The sequence below is a fragment of the Microcaecilia unicolor genome, chromosome 5, assembly GCF_901765095.1.
Source record: "Microcaecilia unicolor chromosome 5, aMicUni1.1, whole genome shotgun sequence".
Taxonomy (NCBI): Eukaryota; Metazoa; Chordata; class Amphibia; order Gymnophiona; family Siphonopidae; genus Microcaecilia; species Microcaecilia unicolor.
In genome coordinates, this window is record NC_044035.1 from 30,437,134 (window position 1) to 30,459,644 (window position 22,511).

Below are 22,511 nucleotides of genomic sequence, written 5' to 3' on the forward strand. Positions count from 1 at the left end.
CTCCAGGTGCGGTCGCACCATGGAGCGATACAACGGCATTATAACATCCGCACACCTGGACTCCATACCCTTCCTAATAACACCCAACATTCTATTCGCTTTCCTAGCCGCAGCAGCACACTGAGCAGAAGGTTTCAGCGTATCATCGACGACGACACCCAGATCCCTTTCTTGATCCGTAACTCCTAACGCGGAACCTTGCAAGACGTAGCTATAATTCGGGTTCCTCTTACCCACATGCATCCTGCCTTTGCTATGCTTCTGACACGCCCCTGTGAACTTTGGTCATTCCCACAACAGAAAGAAGTTGAGGATGCCCAAAATCGGCTTTCGATTATGCCGATTTGAGCGACCCTGGGAGAAGGACGCCCATCTCCCGATTTGTGTCGAAAGATGGGCGCCTTTCTCTTTCGAAAATAAGCCTGATAGTGGAATTAGAAAAGGTACAGAGAAGGGTGACTAAAATGATAAAGAGGATTGGATGACATACCTAAGAGGAAAGTCTATGAACCACACCTAACTTTAGGTGTCACTTATAGAATAGCACTTAAGCTTTTTTTTTGGGGGGGGGGGCACAAATTTTTAGGTACAATTTATAGAAGTCACCCTTTAATGTGTATACATGACTAGAATGCTGCCATTTATGTGGGTTCTTGCTGCGTAAAGTTAAGTAGATAATCATAGAATACCCTCATTATGTCCGAGCTATTTCTTTGAAGACTTTGGGGGAAAGTTATCGATGTGGGTTACTGTTAAGATGGGTTATTTTACCACAAGTTATCCTATTTTAGCATGGAGTCCCAACTAGTCCTTGTTCTAAAATATCTATCTTAACTGTAGCCCGTATTGATAACTTCCCTCTTTGTGTGAGTTCATTGGGTTGGGCTGCCCCCAGTAGACGATTCCTGAATCTGACACTACAATGATTTGGATAGTGCTCAGTGGTACACAAAGGTGGCCTCTTCGCTTCTTTTCAGGGAGTGCCCTAGAATAAGAGAGATATAGGAAAACTAAAGATTTTCAACTGCAGGGTCTAGAGGGGTCTCTGAGTGAAGTTCTCAGATACGAGTGACTTTTCACCTCGACAAATTAGACGTAGCAGACAGCAGAAAAAAAATATCACAATACACCAAATCTACATCTGCTGAAAAAGATCCCTTGTATATTTTTGTTTTGCTAGCGGGCTGAACCCACCACCCCAAAAATATCTGTGTTAATAGTGGAGAAAAAAGGACTTCAGTCAACCCTTTCATTCGAGCCCTCTGTCAATCATGTCTGAATAACAAATTTATAATCTTTGGTCAAAAAAACTCTGCCCTCAACTTTCAAACCGGGCTTTTCCAAACAATAGTAACAGTAGTAATAGTAATCACTTTATCCACATAGGAATACAAACTATCTGGAGTCATCTAAACAGTCTCCCAAAACACTTTTCCCAGTGTCCATTATAGTTCAAAGACTTCAAGGAACATTAAAAAAAATAATTTAAAAAAAGGAACATAAAAAATAAAAGAAAAGGTACTCATCTGAATCTTCCACAGATCTTTAAGAGTTTTGGAAATACCCAGTGTCTAGACTCAGGTTGAGGAAGTACAATCAACTTCCTTTTTCTTTTGGCTGGTAACTTTTTTTTTCTATGCTTAAATTCATGCTTGTGTTAATGTTCAATTATTCTGCCAGACAAGACTAGTCATTTATCTTCCCTTGATATTTGATTTGACATTTGTATAATGTTCAGCTTGATATAAGACAATTATAAGGCTTTGTCTCAGAAATGAAAAACTGCTAGATGGTTGTGCTTCTCGTATGGTCTACAGATCAAGTATCTAGAGACTCACAAGAGGCAAAGAATGTGTATGATCAAATTTAGCCCATTTCTGCCAGGGTTAGCCATAAGGGATGATGAAGAGGTCTAATATCCTTGACCTCATGAACAAAAGGGGTCCAGATTTGTTGTTTCATAAGAAAAAATAAGCTGGATCATGAGTGACAAACACAATTGTTCATTCGTAGGGCCTGGACCAATTCTACCCAGATTGGATGGAGCCTCCCTGCCTCCCTTGCAGGATACACACTTGCAGACTCACACACATTTTCATAATTTACACATAGGCATGAATCTAAACAACAACAAAAAAATCAATTCTCAGAATCCTCCTGCTTCTTCCCCCCTCCCACCCCCCCTCCACCACCACCACCTTCTGACATTTGGAAACATTAATTGCGAATCAAACTCTATTATGTTTGCTCCCACCCAATGATCAAAGCTGGCCAGCACATGTAACAATGCGCTCATCAGCTCTGAATGCAATGAGCGTACAAATGCTTGCTAAACAGGTACCTATTCCTACCCAATGCTCAGCGGGCAGCTCTCCAAACATTGGTGCTGCTCCTGCAGCAAACCCTACGCCAGCTCAGAGCTGGCGTTAGGGTTTGCGTAGCATTGGAGAGCCCTGTCCAGCATGTATTTGCATGCTTGCAGGCCCCCAGACCCCCTTTAAAAGCAATCAAGGCCCTGGTGGCCTAGTGCCTCCCAAGCCACAACACACCCCCTGGGACAGTGACCCGGGAGGCAGGAGGTCCAGCAGACCTCCAACCCCCACCCCCTGACACCCCTCCCCTGACACAAGGGCCCAGGGGGCTGGAGGTACAGTGGTTTTCCAGCCCCCCTAACTCCCCCAACACCCAAAAAACAATCCCCGGTGGCCCCAGTGGGCTGCCACCCCAACCTCCATCCTCCCTGGTGGTCTAGCTGAGCCCTCCCCCTCCCCCTGTATCTCTCCAATGGAGGAGGGAGTAGCGCACTCCCTCCTCATCCAGAGCTGCATTCAAATGGCGACACCCTGCCCTGTCCAGTGTATCCCTACCATACTGTACACCGCCTTGGGTGAAACTGTTAAGGCGGTTAATAAATCCTAATAATTAAACAAATAAAAGAGAAAGCAAGGTATGGGTAGTGATTTCATGTGGAAATACTTAGATATCAATCACTGCTTATAGCTAATGTAAAATCCACATGTACTTTTGCACCCACTGTCACTGCCAGCCCCAATTTTCAAAGAGAAACACCACCTTCTAAAAGCTTGTGGGTCTCAAACTGTATCACATGTTCTGCGGACATGTTGGCACATTGAAGTCTTGATAAAGGATCCGTTTTGAAATCCTTGAGGCAGCAGAAGCTAAACTGTAAAACTACTACTACTACTATTTAACATTTCTAAAGCGCTACCAGGGTTACGCAGCGCTGTACAATCTAACAAAGAAGGACAGTCCCTGCTCAAAGGAGCTTACAATCTAAAGGACAAAAAAGTGCAGTCAATCAAATCGGGGGCAGTCTAGATTTCCTGGATAGGGGTACAATGGTTAGGTGCCGAAAGCGACATTGAAAATGCTGGCAAATGTTGGATGGACCTGAGATGTATATTTTTATTTTTTTATTACATTTGTACCCCACGCTTTCCCACTCATGGCAGGCTCAATGCAGCTTACATGGGGCCATGGAGGGTTAAGTGACTTGCCCAGAGTCACAAGGAGCTGCCTGTGCCTGAAGTGGGAATTGGACTCAGTTCCCCAGGACCAAAGTCCACCACCCTAACCACTAGGCCACTCCTCCACTGTTACTACTATTTGAGATTCTACATGAAATGTTGCTATTCCACCAATGTGGCCGCGCAGGCTTCTGCTTCTGTGAGTCTGACGTCCTGCACATGCAGGACGTCAGACTCACAGAAACAGAAGCCTGCACAGCCTTCTACATGGAATGTTGCTATTCCTCAGCAACATTCCATGCAGAAGTCGGCCCTTGCAGATCAACAATGTGGCCACGCAGGCTTCTACATGGAATGTTGCTAGTGGAATAGCAACATTCCATGTAGTGTTGCTAGTGGAATATTCCATGTAGAATCTCCAATAGTATCTATTTTATTTTTGTTACATTTGTACCCCGCGCTTTCCCACTCATGGCAGGCTCAATGCGGCTTACATGGGGCAATGGAGGGTTAAGTGACTTGCCCAGAGTCACAAGGAGCTGCCTGTGCCTGAAGTGGGAATCGAACTCACTTCCTCAGGACCAAAGTCCACCACCCTAACCACTAGGCCATTCCTCCACTCCATATATCATCAGCTAAGTCCTTTTTCTACAGTAAAGTTACTATAAATTAAATAATTAAGAGGCATAAAAGAATGAGTGAAGACTGTTATAACATTTTTTTTTTCTGCAGATGGTTGAATGATAAGGCACTAAAACAACTGAGGAGCCCGAACAAATTCAGAGGCTTTTTCCTCCTATATTATCTACAGATTTTCTACTGGAGATGGATTATTTTTTTTAGTTTTACGTATTTAGTCCTCCATTTCTCCTAGTTTTTTGCTGTATTCTAACAGTACAAGCAACCAAGTACGCCGAAGTATGAAAAGGAAGGCACATCTTGTTCATGTTTAGTTTGTTTCATTCTCAATACAATACAGTATTAGCTCTTGTAATCTGCAATTATCCAACAGTTTGGTTCAATGCAGAGCGCACAAAGGAAGTTAGTACAGTACTAGGAAGAACAATTATAAAGAAATAAAAATAAAAGAAAGCAGCAGCAGCCTTGAAACCCTCCTCCCCGCCCCCACACCAATACACACATTTAAAAAAAAAAAGCATGCTTCTACCTACATTAACACTCATAGGGCAATGCCATATCCCTTAGTCTCTTGATATGTATACTGTATAGTTTATTAACATTTATTATGCTGTCTCTACCGACAAGAGAGACCAAGGCAATGTCGCCCACAATCAAACAAATGATACAAATGTAATTTCACTACAAAAAGTAGGATATATACGTTACCATTGTTACTTTAATACAGGGCCGCTGAGAGGGGGGGGGCAGGGGGGACAAAATTCCCCGGGCCTCCAGGGGGGGGGGGCCCGGTGCCGCCGCCGCAGTCCGGCCCGCCCGCCCTCCGTCGCTCCCTGGCATTGAACTTAACTGCCTGACCTTCGAAAGCGCAGCAAGCAGCGGTAGACCACTCCTTCCTTCCGCCCTCGCCTGATGTAACTGCCGCGAGGGCGGAACACGGAAGGAAGGAGTGGTCTGCCGCTGCTTGCTGCACTTTCGAAGGTCAGGCGCTTAAGGTCAGTGTAGAGGGCCCGGGGGTGGAGAGAGGGCCCGGTGGCGGGTGGAGATGGGGCCCGGCGACCTCAGGTGGGGGGGACCCGGGGGCGGCCTTGTCCCAAGCACGGCCCAGTCTCTCGGCGGCCCTGCTTTAATAGTCACATTTCAAATCACAAGAGGGCTCACAGACACCTATCCCATTATCCCTTCATAAGCTTGCTTAAACGGTGGCATTTTAATTTTAAAATTATTATTATTATTATTATTATTATTGTGATATTTGTATCCCACATTATCCTGAACAAGCTCAGATACAATGTGGCTTACATTCATGAAAAAACATCAAAAATATAATAGTCAGATCATTAATTATATCATTTTAAAATATTCGGAATAATTGTGTGTTTGTCATGAAGCTGGGCTAATGTATTAGATATATTGAAACTAATAGAGAGACGGCAACTTTAGTTTATTGTCTTTCGATAAGATATGTACTTCATAGAAAAGCCTTTAATAATTTACGGAATCTCAGATAATCTTCTAAGTACCTTAATTGCTTGATGTCACTCACCCCATGTCTTACCCCATCCATTGTTATTGAGAGACAAAAGCGGGCTATAAATACTAACATAAATAAATAAACAAACAAATCCCAGCTCCCTTTTCATATTTTATTTACTTATTTGTAACACTTGTACCCCGCGCTTTCCCACTTAATAGCAGGTTCAATGTGGCTTACATGGTATAACAAGTTTACAAAGTAGCATAGAATATTGTGTATAAAGAGGTGGTCAGTTAGATGTGGGTAAATAAGATGGGTAAGGGAGGAGGGTGGTAAAGGTAGGGAAGTGGGAGGGGGTGTGTATTGGGAAAGCGTGTTGTTAATTATGGAAGAATGTATAGTGAGGGGCTGGAAGAGGAATGAATTTAGAAAGGATTAAGTAGGGGAGCATATTCCAGGTTCTGTCTTTATAGTCTGATCCAGGTAGCACACTTGGAGGGGCATAATTGAACGAAAACGTCTATCTCCATGGGCGTTTACCTCCGAGAACGGGTCCGTGAAGGGGCGGACCAAACCGTATTTTCGAAAAAAATAGACGTCCATGTTTTATTCGACAATTTGTGAGCTGGGCGTTTTTGTTTTTCAGCGATAATGGAAAATGAAAGCGCCTAGCTCAAAAACGAATAAATCCAAGGCATTTGTTTGTGGGAGGGGCCAGGATTCGTAGTGCACTGGTCCCCCTCACATGCCAGGACACCAACCAGGCACCCTAGGGGGCACTTTTACAAAAACAAAAAAAAAGGTAAAAGAGCTCCCAGGTGCATAGCACCCTTCCCTTGTGTGTTGAGCCCCCCAAATCCCCCTCAAAACCCACCGCCCACAAGTCTACACCATTACTATAGCCCTAAGGGGTGAAGGGGGGGCACCTACATGTGGGTACAGTGGGTTTGGGGGGGTTGGACGACTAATAAGCATTAAGCAGCACAATTGTAACAGGTAGGGGGGATGGGCCTGGGTCCACCTGCCTGAAGTCCACTGCACCCCTAACAACTGCTCCAGGGACCTGCATACTGCTGCCAGGGAGGTGGGTATGACATTTGAGGGTGAAAATAAAAAGTTGTGAAACATCATTTTTTGTGGTGGGAGGAGGTTAGTGACCACTGGGGGAGTCAGGGGAGGTCATCCCCGATTCCCTCTGGGGGTAATCTGGTCATTTAGGGCACTTTATGGGGCCTTATTCGTGAAAAAACAGGGTCCAGGAAAAGTGCCCTAAATTCTACCTACAAACGCATACTTTTTTTCCATTATTGGCGAAAGGCGCCCATCTCTCCTCGGCCGATAACCACGCCCCAGTTCCACCTTCGGCACGCCTCCGACACGCCCCCGTCAACTTTGTACGCTTCCGCGATGGAGTGCAGTTGAAAACGTCCAAAATCGGCTTTCGATTATACCGCGTTATTCGTTTTTGTGAGATAAACGTCTATCTCCCGATTTGGGTCGCAATATAGGCGTTTTTCTTTTTCAATTATAAGCTGGATGGACTCCTAATTTTAAGTCAGGTCATTTGAGTAGGCTTGCTTGAAGAGGTAAGTTTTTAGCAGCTTCCGGAAGGGTAAGTGGTCATTGACTGTTCGAATAGCTCTTGGTAAGGCATTCCAGAGTTGGCTGCCTATGACGGAGAGGTTGGATGCATAGTATGTTTTGTACTTAAGTTCTTTACAGTTGGGAAGATATAAGTTTAGATAAGTTCGAGAAGATTTAGAGCCATTTCTGGATGGAAGGTCAATCAGATTGTACTTAATAATATCTCTATAGTAAATACATTCTCATAGACTCTTTTCTTTGTCATGCGTTCTGTTTATCTTGATTAGACTGTGAGATCCATTGAGTAAGGGCTGCCTCTTACATATATCTGCACAGTGTTGATTGCACCTGTTTGTGCTTTGCAATGCATCTTGGGGGTTTGGGACCAGCAAAGGAGAATGGCTAACCTGATCTCATTTCCTTTATGTTTAAATGTAAACATTTTGGGTGAAAACAGTAAGACTAAAGGCTGTACTTTCCTTGGGAGTGGTGCTAGTTTTTCTAGGAAGTGTTGTGTTCGATTTACACATCTTCTCTTGAACATGATGTGCACTAAATCAGTGTTCCTCGGGGTGATTCTGCCACATCCCTTGCCAGTCTGGTTTGCACTAGAAATGTGCAGGCAGAACAAATTGTTAAGTTTCCTGTGTTGTTTGCAGGTCTTTTAGTTTAGTTTTATTTTTATACATTTTTCTTTTTGCTTTGTTTTTATTGTTTTTTTTTAATTTAGGGCACAACTGGACGAAAACAGCACTGAAGTAACAGGAAACAAGCCCAGAGGTGGGGCAGAAACTCTCAAGCCTGCTCTGAGCTGGTTCCTACTGTGCAAAGTTACCAGAAAAACAAAATTCTTCTATCACAGACTTAGCAGAGTCAGAATAGCTTCTTCTGGAAGGTAATTCACTTCAAACCCCCAAAAATCTCAGATTCAAGGCTGGCTTCTATTTAATAGGTTGTTAACAGTAGTTAAAAAAAAAAAAAAAAAAGCTGGAATTGAAAGGTACTGGAAAGAAACCTTTCATCCGGGGGGGGGGGGGGGGGGGGGGGGGGGTTCTTGTCCTTTCGGGTTACAATCAAATTTAGATGATTTCTGTTTTTTCTTCGGTCAGCTTTTTTATTTTTTTAAATTTAGATGATTGAATCAATCTTTCAGTACCTTTACTTTGGCTGGACTAGTACTACTACTATTTTTATTTTAGTTACATTTGTACCCCGCGCTTTCCCACTCATGGCAGGCTCAATGCGGCTTACATGGGGCAATGGAGGGTTAAGTGATTTGCCCAGAGTCACAAGGAGCTGCCTGTGCCTGAAGTGGGAATTGAACTCAGTCCCTCAGGTCCAAAGTCCACCACCCTAACAACTAGGCCACTCCTCCACTGTTGCTACTATTTGAGATTCTACATGGAATGTTGCTATTCCACTAGCAACATTCCATGTAGAAGTCGGCCCTTGCAGATCACCAATGTGGCCGCACAGGCTTCTGCTTCTGTGAGTCTGACGTCCTGCACGTACGTACGTGCAGGACGTCAGACTCACAGAAACAGAAGCCTGCGCAGCCTTCTACATGGAATGTTGCTAGTGGAATAGCAACATTCCATGTAGAACCTCCAATAGTAGCAACATTCCATGTAGAATCTCCAATAGTAGCAACAATCCATGTAGAATCTCCAATAGTATCTATTTTATTTTTGTTACATTTGTACCCCGCGCTTTCCCACTCATGGCAGGCTCAATGCGGCTTACATGGGGCAATGGAGGGTTAAGTGACTTGCCCAGAGTCACAAGGAGCTGCCTGTGCCTGAAGTGGGAATCGAACTCAGTTCCTCAGGACCAAAGTCCACCACCCTAACCACTAGGCCACTCCTCCACTACTACTACTATTTAGCATTTCTATAGCGCTACAAGGCGTATGCAGCGCTGCACAAACATAGAAGAAAGACAGTCCCTGCTCAAAGAGCTTATAGTCTAATAGATAAAAAATAAAGATCCCTAACAGGCAGGGCAGAATTAACTTCTTAGTGGACCTGTGACAAACAAGTACATTGGGCTCCTCCCTTCATAATAAATACATTATAACGCTTCCACAAATGGGGTCCCCCATAGCTCTGAAAAGTGACAGAGGAGCAAGTAGCAGGTAAGATGCCCAGTTCTTCTCCTGCAGAATGGAGGACATTGCACAGGGACAGACAGACTTCTACCTGTAGCAGTGGCTCTGATCTCCCCCCACCCCCTCTCCCTTTACCAACACCCTTCTTTTGCTAGCAGTTAACTTAGTAAAGCAAAGACCTGCTTTAGGAGCCATTGATGTGAAATGACAACAGAAATGTAATTTACATTCCCCCGTGTTATTTCAAATGGATGCACATCCCTAGTTTCCAGAATGTTCATGACTATGCATGACAGGGATCTGTACACCCTGCACCCTTGTATACAAATCTTTCTCTTACACATTTTGGTCTTGGTCTTCACTCCCATTTTGCAAGGGCTGCCAACAGGCCAGATTTTCAGGCTATCTCTAATGAATATGCTCGAGAGACCTCTACATATTCATTACAGATATCATGAAATCCTGACCTGTTGGCAGCCCTTGAGGACTGAAATTGAAGATCAAGGGACTAGGGGATACTCCTGGACTAGATTTTGAAACATTGCTCTAAATTATCTCCCCATCCACTAACAGGTTTGAATACTTATAACGGAGTGTGGTGGCCGTGTTAGTCCACTCTTAAGGTTATCAATAGAAATCAAACAAAATAAAACATGGAAAAGAAAATAAGATGATACCTTTTTTATTGGACATAATACATTTCTTGATTAGCTTTCGAAGGTTGCCCTTCTTCCTCAGATCGGAAATAAGCAAATGTGCTAGCTGACAGTGTATATAAGTGAAAACATTCAAGCATTACTATGACAGTCTGACAGGGTGGGAGGATGGGGGTGGGTAGGAGGTATATCATTCAGTGTAAAAAATGTAACGAAGGATGCTATATTGGAGAAACAGGCCAGATGCTTAAGTCAAGATTCAATTTACATAGACATCACATGAACAATACTGGTGCCAGTAGGGCTCCCACCTCTGCTGGTCAGCATTTTACAGGACCAGGACACTGTACCAGTGACTTCACAGTGAGAATCCTGAAAGGTAACTTTAAAACCATATAAGAACGTAACACCTTTGAAGTCAGAATGATTGAATATTTTAACACCCAACAGAAAGGACTTAACAAGGATCTGGGGTTCCTAGCCCATTATAAACCATAAAACTGTATATCTCTGTTGATCACCCCACCCCTCACCTATCCACACCCATCCTGTTAGAATATCAATGATATGCTTTGATGTCCCCATGCATACCTCCTACCCACCCCCATCCTCCCACCCTGTCAGACTGTCATAGTAATGCTTGAATGTTTTCACATATATACACTGTCAGCTAGCACATTTGCTTATTTCCGATCTGACGAAGAAGGGCAATGTATTAAGTTATGTCCAATAAAAAAGGTATCATCTTATTTTCTTTTCCATGTTTTATTTTGTTTGATTTCTATTGAATACTTATAACAAAAGGTTATACCTTAACTCAATATGCAGCCTTATTCTATTCTTGTGGTATATATCCTCAATGCTGATATCTCTTCATTGCCTTCTGACTGAGAAGAGGATTCAATTTAAAGTGTTGACTCTTGTCTTTAAAGCCATTAAGAATGAGACCCCTGTCATTTTATTTGCTTCTCTTAGGTTGTATAAACCAATGCATAATCTCTGTTAATGGACATTTACTTGAAGTTCCCAGCTTTCAAATACGTGAGGCTCCTTGGCCTTTGCTCATCCACCGTCCAAGTTATTAGTCCAACATTATGGGACTCACTACATTTAAATTTACCCAAAATTGACTCTCTTCTGCAATTTAGGAAACATCTCAAGACCTATTTGTTTCAGAAAGCATACTCATGACAGCATATCTTTTTAATTTTTTTTATTTATAGCAACTTTATATTACATCTCAAGTAGAACGCTTGACAACAGAAAATGCCACCTACTCCAGGAAAATAACATAAATTCAAAAGTAATGAAGAAATTCAAGTACAGCTCTAGACAGCATATATAACCTCAACAAAAAGAAAGAAAAATTAGAACGGGGCAAAGGAAAATGGAAAGGAAGAGTACCTATTCCAATATATTGAGAAAATAAACAGAAAACAAGAAATATCTTTTAGAGGTTTACAGTTACATTTTTATAAAGAAGACTATTCTATGTCCACCACATTAACTATGGGAGAAGACGCTGCAATCATAACTGGCAGTTTCCTAGTCTCCACAAAATTACTTAAATGTCCTGGGTCAACAAAGGAATAAATCTTATCTCCCAAATTTTACAGCACACTTACAAGGAAATTGTAGGAAATAAATAGCTCGCAAGGCCAAAACTTGAGGTTTAAAAGCCAAAATGGCTCTTTTCCTCATTTGTGTGGCCCTGGATAGATCAGGAAGTAGAATGACAGTATCCTTAATTTAGCCTGGAAGGATCTTGACTGTGAAGTCTGGATAAAGTTCTCATGTTGTTTATGTTATGTTTTATGTGGTATTTTATGTTGTTAGTTTTATTGTATTCCACCGTGAATGAGCAGAAAATAAATCTTTAAAAATAAATAAATCGATACATAAGAAGTTCTCATAAAGACCTGCTAGTATGCCCAAAAATATATATAAATAAAATGGGCCAAACACAAACCAATTTCCCTTCTCCAAAAACGATCATATAAAGCGGTTAGATTCAAGTGCACTACCTCCCTAACCCTGGAGTCTCCAGTATCAAGTCAATCTTGTTCTGTGGTTTGCCTACTGAATCAAAGTCACAGGCAGACAAACAAACAAACAAACATAATCTCCCCTATGTAAATAAACATGCAAAAACTCAGAAAAGTTGACAAAATCTGTCAGAAATTTAAAACAGAGCATTTAAAAGAATTGTAGAGAGAGCATGTTCATGGTCTTACCTTTCTTTTGTTAGTAGGACTGACATAAAGGTAACTCAGCACAGTTTTTAATCCAACTTTTTCATTGAACTTTTCATATGTAGTGCCATAGTCAGTTGACCTGAAAGTACAAAAAAAATGTAAACAAAGAAGTAGATTATTGAAATATATTTTATTACTAACTTTATAACATGTGTAACAGCAGTTCCTATGTGATCAGAGCATTCCTTTAAACACCAGTGCCAGCATTTATAAGTTCACCTACCTATCTTTTTATCGATCTAGTCAGCAGTGCCTATATAGCCACATACATATGCAAATGACATCCTATAAAATACCAAACCAGCATAAGAGTACATGCTTTCAGGGCTGCCAAGAAGGGGGAGTAGATGGGGCAGGATTTCCCCAGGCCAGGCCTCCAAGTGGGGCCCAGCGCCAGCAGCCCAAGTGAGATCCAGAGTCTTCCCCTCTCTTCCAACCCCCCCTCCATCCTTTACTGTCCTTGAGTCATTGAATGGCAGGCAGCAGCGAATGAGAGAGATTGCTCTGCCAGCCATGAGTCCTACTTCCTGCCGCGTCCCTCCTATGCGGAAACAGAAAGTTACTTCACTGGAGGCGGGATGCGGCAGGAAGAAGGACCAATGACTGGCAGAGTAGTTTCTCTCGACTGCAGACAGCGTCCTACCCTCGAGCCCGGTTTGCGGTGAGAATCCCCAATCTCAGCCTGCAGTTTGGCTTCTCTATTCAGCTCAGGAGATTAACAGCAATGACCCTGATTCTGCTTTTCTATTGAGGTTGGCTCAGCAGGTACCCCTCTCTCTTTTCATGGAGTATAGTATTCTTAAACACAGGCTATCAAGGACAAATCCCACAATTATTGTCCTCCCTTATCTATAAAAATTATCAGCTCCACCCCACACTGAGATTCCACAAATCAGGGCATTCCCAAGTGTGAGATGGACTCATGACTATTTACATGCGCTGGGCTCCTCCCATCCAAGGGCTCCAATATAGCAAAGGGTTACAAGTGCAATTTAACATATTTATAAATGTTCTGGAAATTGGAACGACAAGTGAGGTGATTAAATTTGCAGATGGCACAAAACTATTCGAAGTTGTTAAAACACATGCAGACTGTGAAAATTTGCAGGGAGACCTTAGGAAAATGGTAAACTGGGCATCCAAATGGCAGATGAAATTTAATTTGGACAAATGCAAAGTGATGCAATTTGGGAAACTAATCCAAACCATAGTTACCTGATGCTGGGTTCCACCTTAGGAGTCAGCACCCAAGAAAAAGATCTAGGGGTCATTGTAAACAATATTCTGAAACAGGAAGCTAGGAATTATTAGGAAAGAGATGGTAAATAAGACCAACTACTACTACTACTACTTAACATTTCTAAAGCGCTACTAGGGTTACGCAGCGCTGTACAATTTAACATAGAGGGATGGTCCCTGCTCAAGGAGCTTACAATCTAAGAGACAAGTGAACGGACAGTCCGATAGGGGCGGTCAAATTGGGGCAGTCTGGATTTCCTGAAAGAGTTAGGTGCCGAATGCAGCATTGAAGAGGTGGGTTTTAAGCAAAGACTTGAAGATGGGCAGGGAGGGGGCTTGGCATAAGGGCTCAGGAAGGTTGTTCCAAGCATAGGGTGAGGCGAGGCAGAATGAGCGGAGCCTGGAGTTGGCGGTGTTGGAGAAGGGTACAGAGAGGAGGGATTTGTCCTGTGAACGGAGGTTACGGGCGGGAACATAAGGGGAGATGAGGGTAGAGAGGTAGTGAGGGGCAGCAGACTGAATGCATTTGTAGGTACGAAGGAGAAGCTTGAATTGAATGCAGTATCTGATTGGAAGCCAGTGAAGTGACCTGAGGAGAGGGGCGATATGAGTATATCGGTTTTGGCGGAATATGAGACATGCCGCAGAGTTCTGAACAGATTGAAGGGGGGATAGATGGCTAAGTGGTAGGCCGGTGAGGAGTAAGTTGCAGTAGTCAAGGCGAGAGGTAATGAGAGCATGGATGAGAGTTCGGGTGGTGTGTTCAGAGAGGAAAGGGCGAATTTTGCTGATGTTAAAGAGGAAGAAGCGGCAGGTCTTGGCAATCTGCTGGATATGTGCAGAGAAGGAGAGGGAGGAGTCAAAGATGACTCCGAGGTTGCGGGCAGATGAGACGGGGAGGATGAGGGTGTTATCAACTGAGATAGAAAGTGGAGGAAGAGGAGACGTGGGTTTTGGTGGAAAGACAATGAGCTCGGTCTTGGACATGTTCAGTTTCAGGTGGCGGTTGGACATCCAGGCAGCAATGTCGGATAGGCAGGCTGATACCTTTGCCTGGGTCTCTGCGGTGATGTCTGGTGTGGACAGATATAGCTGGGTATCATCAGCATAGAGATGATACTGGAAACCATGAGATGAGATCAGGGCGCCCAGGGAAGAGGTGTAGATTGAGAAGAGAAGGGGTCCAAGGACAGATCCCTGGGGAACACCAACAGATAGGGGGATAGGGGTGGAGGAAAATCCGTGAGAATGAACTCTGAAGGTGCGGTGGGACAGATAGGAGGAGAACCAGGAGAGGACAGAGCCCTGGAACCCAAATGAGGACAGTGTGGCAAGAAGTAAGTCATGATTCACAGTGTCAAAAGCGGCGGATAGATCAAGGAGGATGAGGATGGAGTAGTGGCCTCTGGATTTGGCAAGGAACAGGTCATTACAGACTTTAGAGAGTGCTGTTTCTGTCGAGTGAAGAGGGCAAAAACCGGATTGAAGTGAATCGAGGATGGTATGAGAGGAGAGATTATTGTAACACCACAGTGCGACCTCACCTCTTTATCGCACCAGAGTGTGACCTCACCTTCAGTATTGCGTTCAATTCTGGTCGCCAAATCTCAGAAAAGAAGGTTCAAAGAAGAGCAACCAGTTTGATAAAGGAGATAAAACTCCCTTCATATGAAGAAATGCTAAAGAGGTTAGGGCTCTTCAGCTTGCAAAATAGACAGCTGAGGGAAGATATGGTTGAGGTCTACAAAATCTTTAGTGGCATAAAACAAGTAGAAGTGAATTGATTTTTAATTTTTTCAAAAGTACAAAGACTGGGGGACACTCAATGAAGTTACATGGAAATGCTTGCAAAACAAATAGGAGGAAATATTTTTTTCACTTAAAGAATAGCTCTGGGACTCATTGCTAGAGGATGTGGTAACAGTGGTTAGCGTATCTGGGTTTCAAAAAGGTTTGAACAGGTTCCTGGCGGAAACATCCATAGTCTGCTATTGAGACAGCCATGGGGAAGCCACTGCATGGAATCTTGATACTCTTTGAGATTCTGCATGGAATCTTGTTATTTTCTAGGATTCCAGAATCTTGCTATTCTTTAGGGTTCTACATGGAATATTGGTACTATTTGGGTTTCTGCCAGGTACTTGTGCCTTTGATTGACCACTGCTGAAAACAAGATACTGGGTTAGATGGACCATTAGTCTGACCCAGTATGGCTATTCTTATATTCTTATGTAAATTCTGAAAGAATATAAACTTGTATTATTTAAAAGATGGCTACCAGAGGCAACAGATTGTCAGGCACATCTCCACAGAGTACAACTGAGACAGTACATCATATGGGAATTCTCACAAAAATATTATATAGGAAACACAAAACTATTTTACAGAGCTGGTCTGTATTCTTAGGGAAGGAAATAGTATATTATTATATATATATAGAATCATTCCACAAGGATGGGAGAAGTTGGCTCCCCTGGCCTAGTGGTTAGGGTGGTGGACTTTGGTCCTGAGGAACTGAGTTCAATTCCCACTTCAGGCACAGGCAGCTCCTTGTGACTTTGGGCAAGTCACTTAACCCTCCATTGCCCCATGTAAGCCGCATTGAGCCTGCCATGAGTGGGAAAGTGCGGGGTACAAATGTAACAAAAATAAAATAGATACTATTGGAGATTCTACATGGAATGTTGCTACTATTGGAGATTCTACACGGAATGTTGCTATTCCACTAGCAACATTCCATGTAGAAGGCTGCGCAGGCTTCTGTTTCTGTGAATCTGACGTCCTGCACGTACATGCAGGACGTCAGACTCGCAGAAGCCTGCGCGGCCACATTGGTGATCTGCAAGGGCCGACTTCTACATGGAATGTTGCTAGTGGAATAGCAACATTCCATATAGAATCTCAAATAGTAGCAACAGTGGAGGAGTGGCCTAGTGGTTAGGGTGGTGGACGTTGGTCCTGGGGAACTGAGTTCGATTCCCACTTCAGGCACAAGTAAGCCGCACTGAGCCTGCCATGAGTGGGAAAGTGCGGGGTACAAATGTAATAAAAAAAGATATTCTTTAGTGACCCACAGGAAAATGCCTCTGCTGCAGGCAGGAGGTGGGAGAATTTTCTTGGGGTCACTATAGTAATAATGGCTGATAAAGCTGGCCTGGTGGGTGGAAATAAGGGGATCCAAGCTTCCAGGGGTGGGGAAGAAACTACATAAAAAGGGACTGTGAATAACAGAGGGGTTCTTTAGTTGCCTTACCCCCTCTAAGGCCCTGAGTACCAAGGCGGAGTTCTGGAACTGAGCAGGTGGAGTTTGGTGTGGCTGGTTGCCGAAACCTCTGCCAGGGGGCAGAGGGGGGTTGAGTTGCAACCCCAACTAGGGGAACCTTGAGAAGGCAGGAGTGCCTGGTAGAAAAGACACCCCAGGAGGGAGGAACATGGATGCGGAGGAGCTCTACTCTTGGCAAGACCTTGCCAGTCTAATCCAGGATGGGGCAGATGTATAATGGACATTAATCGGATGCGACTTTGGCCTCTTATGCACTTAAATTGAAGAAATGAAGGTTGGTTTATGAACTGTTGTTGTTTCAGTGTTGACCCAGTAAATGGAAGTTTGAACTTTATCTATTGAGACTGCTGGTCATTATTTGAAAGTGGACTCTTGCATCTCCCAGGGTGGGGATACCCTTTGGCTTATCAGACACTTTCTTTTGCCCGGCCTGCACCCAGCTTATCTAAAGAACAAATTTGTTTTGTGAATCCTGGTCCTGGGCATTTGACCCGAGGAGCTTAGCTGGCCACCCTGTCTGAGGGGAGAACCAGGGTTACACTTACATATACAGAATCATTCTACAAGGGAGGCCTATCAGTTTTCCTTAGGGATGTTCAATTTAAATTGATTCATGGGTGACATATATTTCCACCTCAGAGACACAAAATAGATTTTATTGAATCAGGCCAATGCCCAAGTATAGCACAACGCCAGATACTTCACTGCTTCTGGGAATGTGATAAAAGCAGAGTCCTTTGGGAGTGGGCTCTGCACTTTTACTCAGATAAATTTTATGTCAATGTGTTTCTTTCAGATAAACTAGTCCTTTAGGGGATAGCTCGTGAAACAATCCATCTCAGCAATGACAAGAAACCTTTTTTGTTCACGACACTTCTGTTGGAAAACAAATGTATTTTAATCAAGTGGAAAGACAATAAAGTCCAGACTTTAATTGCTGGCACCTAAACTGCTTAGGATAACGGTCTTCACAAAACAACTGCAACTCTCAATGACACAGTAATAGATGTGGGGGTTTTATAAAAAAATCTTTTTTTAGAAAATTGCACAAATGTATTGGTAGTCCTTTGGAAAAAAAAAAGAATTTTATATAGGAAATATTTAAGAACTCTTCCTGGTATGGTCATGATTTTGCTTCATCTGGCTGAAACACAACGGAGATGTGACCTACTGGAAAAAAAAATAATAAAAGGTCTTGCTGACCCTAGTGGATGACAAAGAGGGGCATAATCGAACGGGGGCACCCATCTATAAGGGCGCCCATCTCTACCGTATTATCGAAACAAGATGGGCGGCCATCTTTCGTTTCAATAATACAGTCGGGGACGGCCAAATCTCAACATTTGGGTCGACCTTAGAGATGGCTGCCATTAGAGATGGCCGACATTGGTTTTCGCCGATAATGGAAACCGAGGCCGGCCATCTCAAAAATGACCAAATCTAAGGCATTTGATCGTGGGAGGAGCCAGCATTCGTAGTGCACTGGTCCCCTCTCACATGCCAGGACACCAACCGGGCACCCTAGGGGGCACTGCAGTGGACTTCACAAATTGCTCCCAGGTGCATAGCTCCCTTACCTTGGGTGCTGAGCCCCCCAAAACCCACTACCCACAACTGTACAACACTACCATAGCCCTTAAAGGGTAACGGGGAGCATCTAGATGTGGGTACAGTGGGTTTCGGGTGGGTTTTGGAGGGCTCCCATTTACCACCACAAGTGTAACAGGTAGGGGGGATGGGCCTGGGTATGCCTGCCTGAACTGCAGTACCCACTAAAAACTGCTCCAGGGACCTGCATACTGCTGTGACGGAGCTGGGTATGACATTTGAGGTTGGCAGGGAGGCTGGCAAAAAATGTGTTGTATTTTTTTTTGGGTGGGAGGGGGTTGGTGACCACTGGGGGACTAAGGGGAGGTCATCCCCGATTCCCTTTGGTGGTCATCTGGTCAGTTCGGGCACCTTTTCGAGGCTTGGTCGTGAACAAAAAGGGACCAAGTAAAGTCGGCCCAATGCTCGTCAGGGACGCCCTTCTTTTTTCCATTATCGGCCGAGAGCGGCCATCTCTTAACCACGCCCTGTCCCGCCTTCGGTTACACTGCCGACACGCCCCCTTGAACTTTGGCTGGCCCTCTGACGGAAAGCAGTTGAGGGCGCCCAAAATTTGCTTTCGATTATGTCGATTTGGGCGCCCTTAGGAGAAGGCCGCCCATCTCCCGATTTGTGTCGGAAGATGGGCGCCCTTCTCTTTTGAAAATAAGCTGGAAAGAGGACAACATGCTTATAACTAAATTTAACAGGATGCTTTGTGGACAAACTTGGAAAACTGTTGCTTATTCAACTTACGCAACGTGTTTACTAATATTCACTAGAATTTTTTCATGTGTTAAATGCTAGAGACACCCATATATTCCTATGGGTGTCTTTAGCATTTAGCGTGCACTAATTTTAACATGTACTATGGGGCGTCAAATTAGAACTACCACCCGGCTACTGCATGCCCTGGGTGGTAATTCTAATTTTTACATGTGTCTGATATGCAAGGCAGGACATATTTTTTTATTTTCTACCTTGTGGCGCTAAGTCAATGGGTGGCGGTAAGGTCTCAGGCTCAAAATAAACGCACGCCAATTTTTATTTTGCTGCAAATCCATTTTCAGCCTAAAAAAATGGCCTTTTTTGCAGGCATGCTCAGAAATGGACCTGCGCACATCCAATATACGCACCTACACAAGTGCAGGCCATTTTTTGGCACAGCTTAGTAAAAGGATCCTTTTAAACGCTAGTGCAAGCTTAGTGGAATTTTCCCCACACGCTAAGTCCAGACTCAAGGCAGAACATTTTAACTTTTTCAAAAATTATTTTTTTATGTGTGGGTTACCTGCTGGGGTTAACACGGGAGCACTTGTCTTCTGTTTCGGAGGCACTAGGTGCTCCTGCGTTAAAACAGTGTTATCTGATTAGCCTGCTCTGATTAGAGTGCATTAGCTGGATAGTGCAGAAATGCCCACTCTGCACCCATGGCCAAAACAAACAGTGGATCCAAAAAAGTCCTCTCACACCTGGTGTTTCCTTAAACGAGGTCTTTATTTCAAATCAATAGAAGCAACTCGACACGAAATCGTGTTTCAGCCGTAAAGGCCTGCGTCAGGGGTCTATTGATTTCCAATACAGAAAATAATCTTGCAGATCAACTGACAAATCGTTTTCGGTTATCCATTTTGGCATACCCGGTTGGACAGAGAAGGTCGTGCAGTAGCACTCTGTATGCGATTTCTCAGTTAGCAGAAAGTTAACTGTTTGTCAGTTGGTCTGCAAGATTATTTTCTGTATTGGCAATCAATAGACCCCTGACGCAGGCCTTTAAGGTCGAAACACGATTTCGTGTCGAGTTGCTTCTATTGATTTGAAATAAAGACCTTGTTTAAGGAAACACCACGTGTGAGAGGACATTTTTGGATCCACTGTTTGTTTTGGCTTTCGTTTCTCCTGTGGAGAGATCACCTTCTGTGGGTGTTCACTCTGCACCCATGACATACCTTCTTTACAAAATTATTTAATAAAAATATTTAACACATGGTTAATGAGTGGCAATGGGGAAAATCACAAAATGTGTTAACATGTTTTGTGGTAAGCCTTTTCTTGTGTGCTAACCGCACATTACAGCTTAATGAAACAGCCCCTAAATGAGAAAGGGGGCAAAACTGAGAGCTTAAGTGTAGATCAAGTGCAAGAAAAAGAATATTAAATAATATATATAGCTGTGTTGCATATTAATGAAAAGAACCAAGCAGACAAATAACAGAGCCAAAAATATCCATGTTCTGTCTGTAACATATTTCTGTCACTTCGTTTGCCTGCTTTTTAAACATAGTTTCCAAAGCTGGCTATCCATGGTGACAGATGCTAAAGAGAAATCCAGCTGCAGAATGCAAGAGGCTGTTTCCCCCTGGGTAGAACAAAAAATAAAAAAAAATCCAGGCTTGGATTTAGTGGGAGCTGCAGGTGCTTGCTTTAATAAGAAGCACTTGTGACATGCTGGAGAGCAACTTCAAAGCCACACAGCCTGTGATCAAAAATTGCAGAACCGGGAGGGATGAATTGCTGAGCAGAATCTGCTCAGGCAAAGCAACTTGTAGTCTGAGGGCAAAGCAGGTTATAGGTGCCTTGCCTGACAATGCAAACGAGAGCTGTAGTAAGGCAAAATCCAGGAAGAGTTAGGTCATAAATTTGGGAGGCAATTTTCCAGTAGTCCACATTGTTGCAGAGAATGGGGGGGGGGGGGGGGGGGGGGGGGGTGCTTTTACCATGTTCACCTGCTGCTGTTTTTCAAAGAGATATTACCTGTGTAGTTTTTTCCAGGGGTGTAGCGAGACTTTGGCAGGAGGGGGGTCCACAGCCCGAGGTGAGGGGGCACATTTTAGCCCCCCCCGGCACCGCTGACACCCCCGCCGCCATTGCGTACACCCCCCCACCATTGCGTACACCCCCCGCCACCGCCATCACCACCACCACCAACTTTGACCCCCCCTGCGGATGACCCTCTCGACCCCCCTCGCCCGCCCACCGTCGCCGTCGCCTACCTTTGCTGGCGGGGGACCCCAATCCCCGCCAGCCAAGGTCCTCTTCTTCCTTTGTTCTGTTTCTGAGTCTGACGGAAGGTTGGCGGCGGGTTGGCGGCTGGAGGGGGGTTGAGAGGGTCGTTGGCGGGGGGGTCCAGGGCCAAATCTACGGGGGCCCAGGCCCCCGTGGCCCCATAGTAGCTACTCCCCTGGTTTTTTTCTATCAAACTTAGCAGCTATGAAGTACACATGCAAAAAAAAAACGGCCGCATACATTACAATGGTTGTTTGTGTGGACAGCTGAGGGTACGACAGGTGCGTAAGCAGAAAATAGCAGGGATGTGCATTCATTTAAAATGACTTAGGGTTTTTTTTTACTAAGGTACGTTAAATGAAAAGAGGCCCATTATATTCAGTTTACACTGGCTTCTTATGAAATATTGCATTTTAAAAAAAATTCCTGTGCTTGTTCACAAGGTTTACTATACTGGGGATCCTACTTACCTTTCAACCTTAATCTCTCCGTATATACACCTTCATGCAACCTTCGGTCTCTTGATTCCAACTCATCAGTATTATCACCAGGTCAGAGTGAATTCCGCCACTTCTGCTCCATGGAATGCCTCTTGCGGGGTACCCCAAGGTTCACCCCTTTCACCAACATTATTTAACATCGTGTTGATGCCATTAGCCTCAGCTCTAGCAAAATTAGACCTAAATCCGTTTGTCTATGCCGACGATATTACCATCTACATCCCCTTTCATACCACCATATCCGAAATCGCTAATCTCATTGAAGCTAGCTTCTCCACTATTGAACACTGGGCTCAGGTGTTTCGGTTTAAACTAAACAAGGAAAAAAAACTCAATGTCTCATACTCTCGTCCACCCATAACCAAATAACCGACACAACACTTCCCGTTAAGGATTATGTTCTTCCAATTTCCAACAGTCTGTGACTTTTAGGAGTGAATCTGGTCATGCACCTACAGTTAGACAATCATGTGCATTCGGTCTCCAAAAGAATGTTTAATGCTATGTGGAGGCTCCGGCGCATAAGGTATTTCCTTACCAGAGAGCTGTTCCGTATTCTTGTGCATTGGTTAGTCCTATCCCACCTAGATTATTGCAGCAGGATTTATCCGGGCTGCAAGGTCTCTTTATTGAGAAAGTTCCAGACAATCCAGAACACTGTCGCAAGACTGATCCTGGGAAAACGATTTG

General features: G+C 43.9%; 1 protein-coding gene across 1 annotated transcript in view; it reads right to left on the bottom strand.

Annotated features, from left to right (window-relative positions):
* Window positions 1–22,511, bottom strand: part of SORCS3 (sortilin related VPS10 domain containing receptor 3) — an 831,591-nt gene that overhangs the window by 807,939 nt on the left and 1,141 nt on the right. The window contains exons 2-3 of the mRNA XM_030204719.1: window positions 20,603–20,647; window positions 12,186–12,287 (exon numbers count right to left, since the gene is read on the bottom strand). Of these exons, the coding sequence (XP_030060579.1) occupies window positions 12,186–12,287; window positions 20,603–20,647 (147 nt within the window). The remainder of the gene's footprint in view (window positions 1–12,185; window positions 12,288–20,602; window positions 20,648–22,511) is intronic.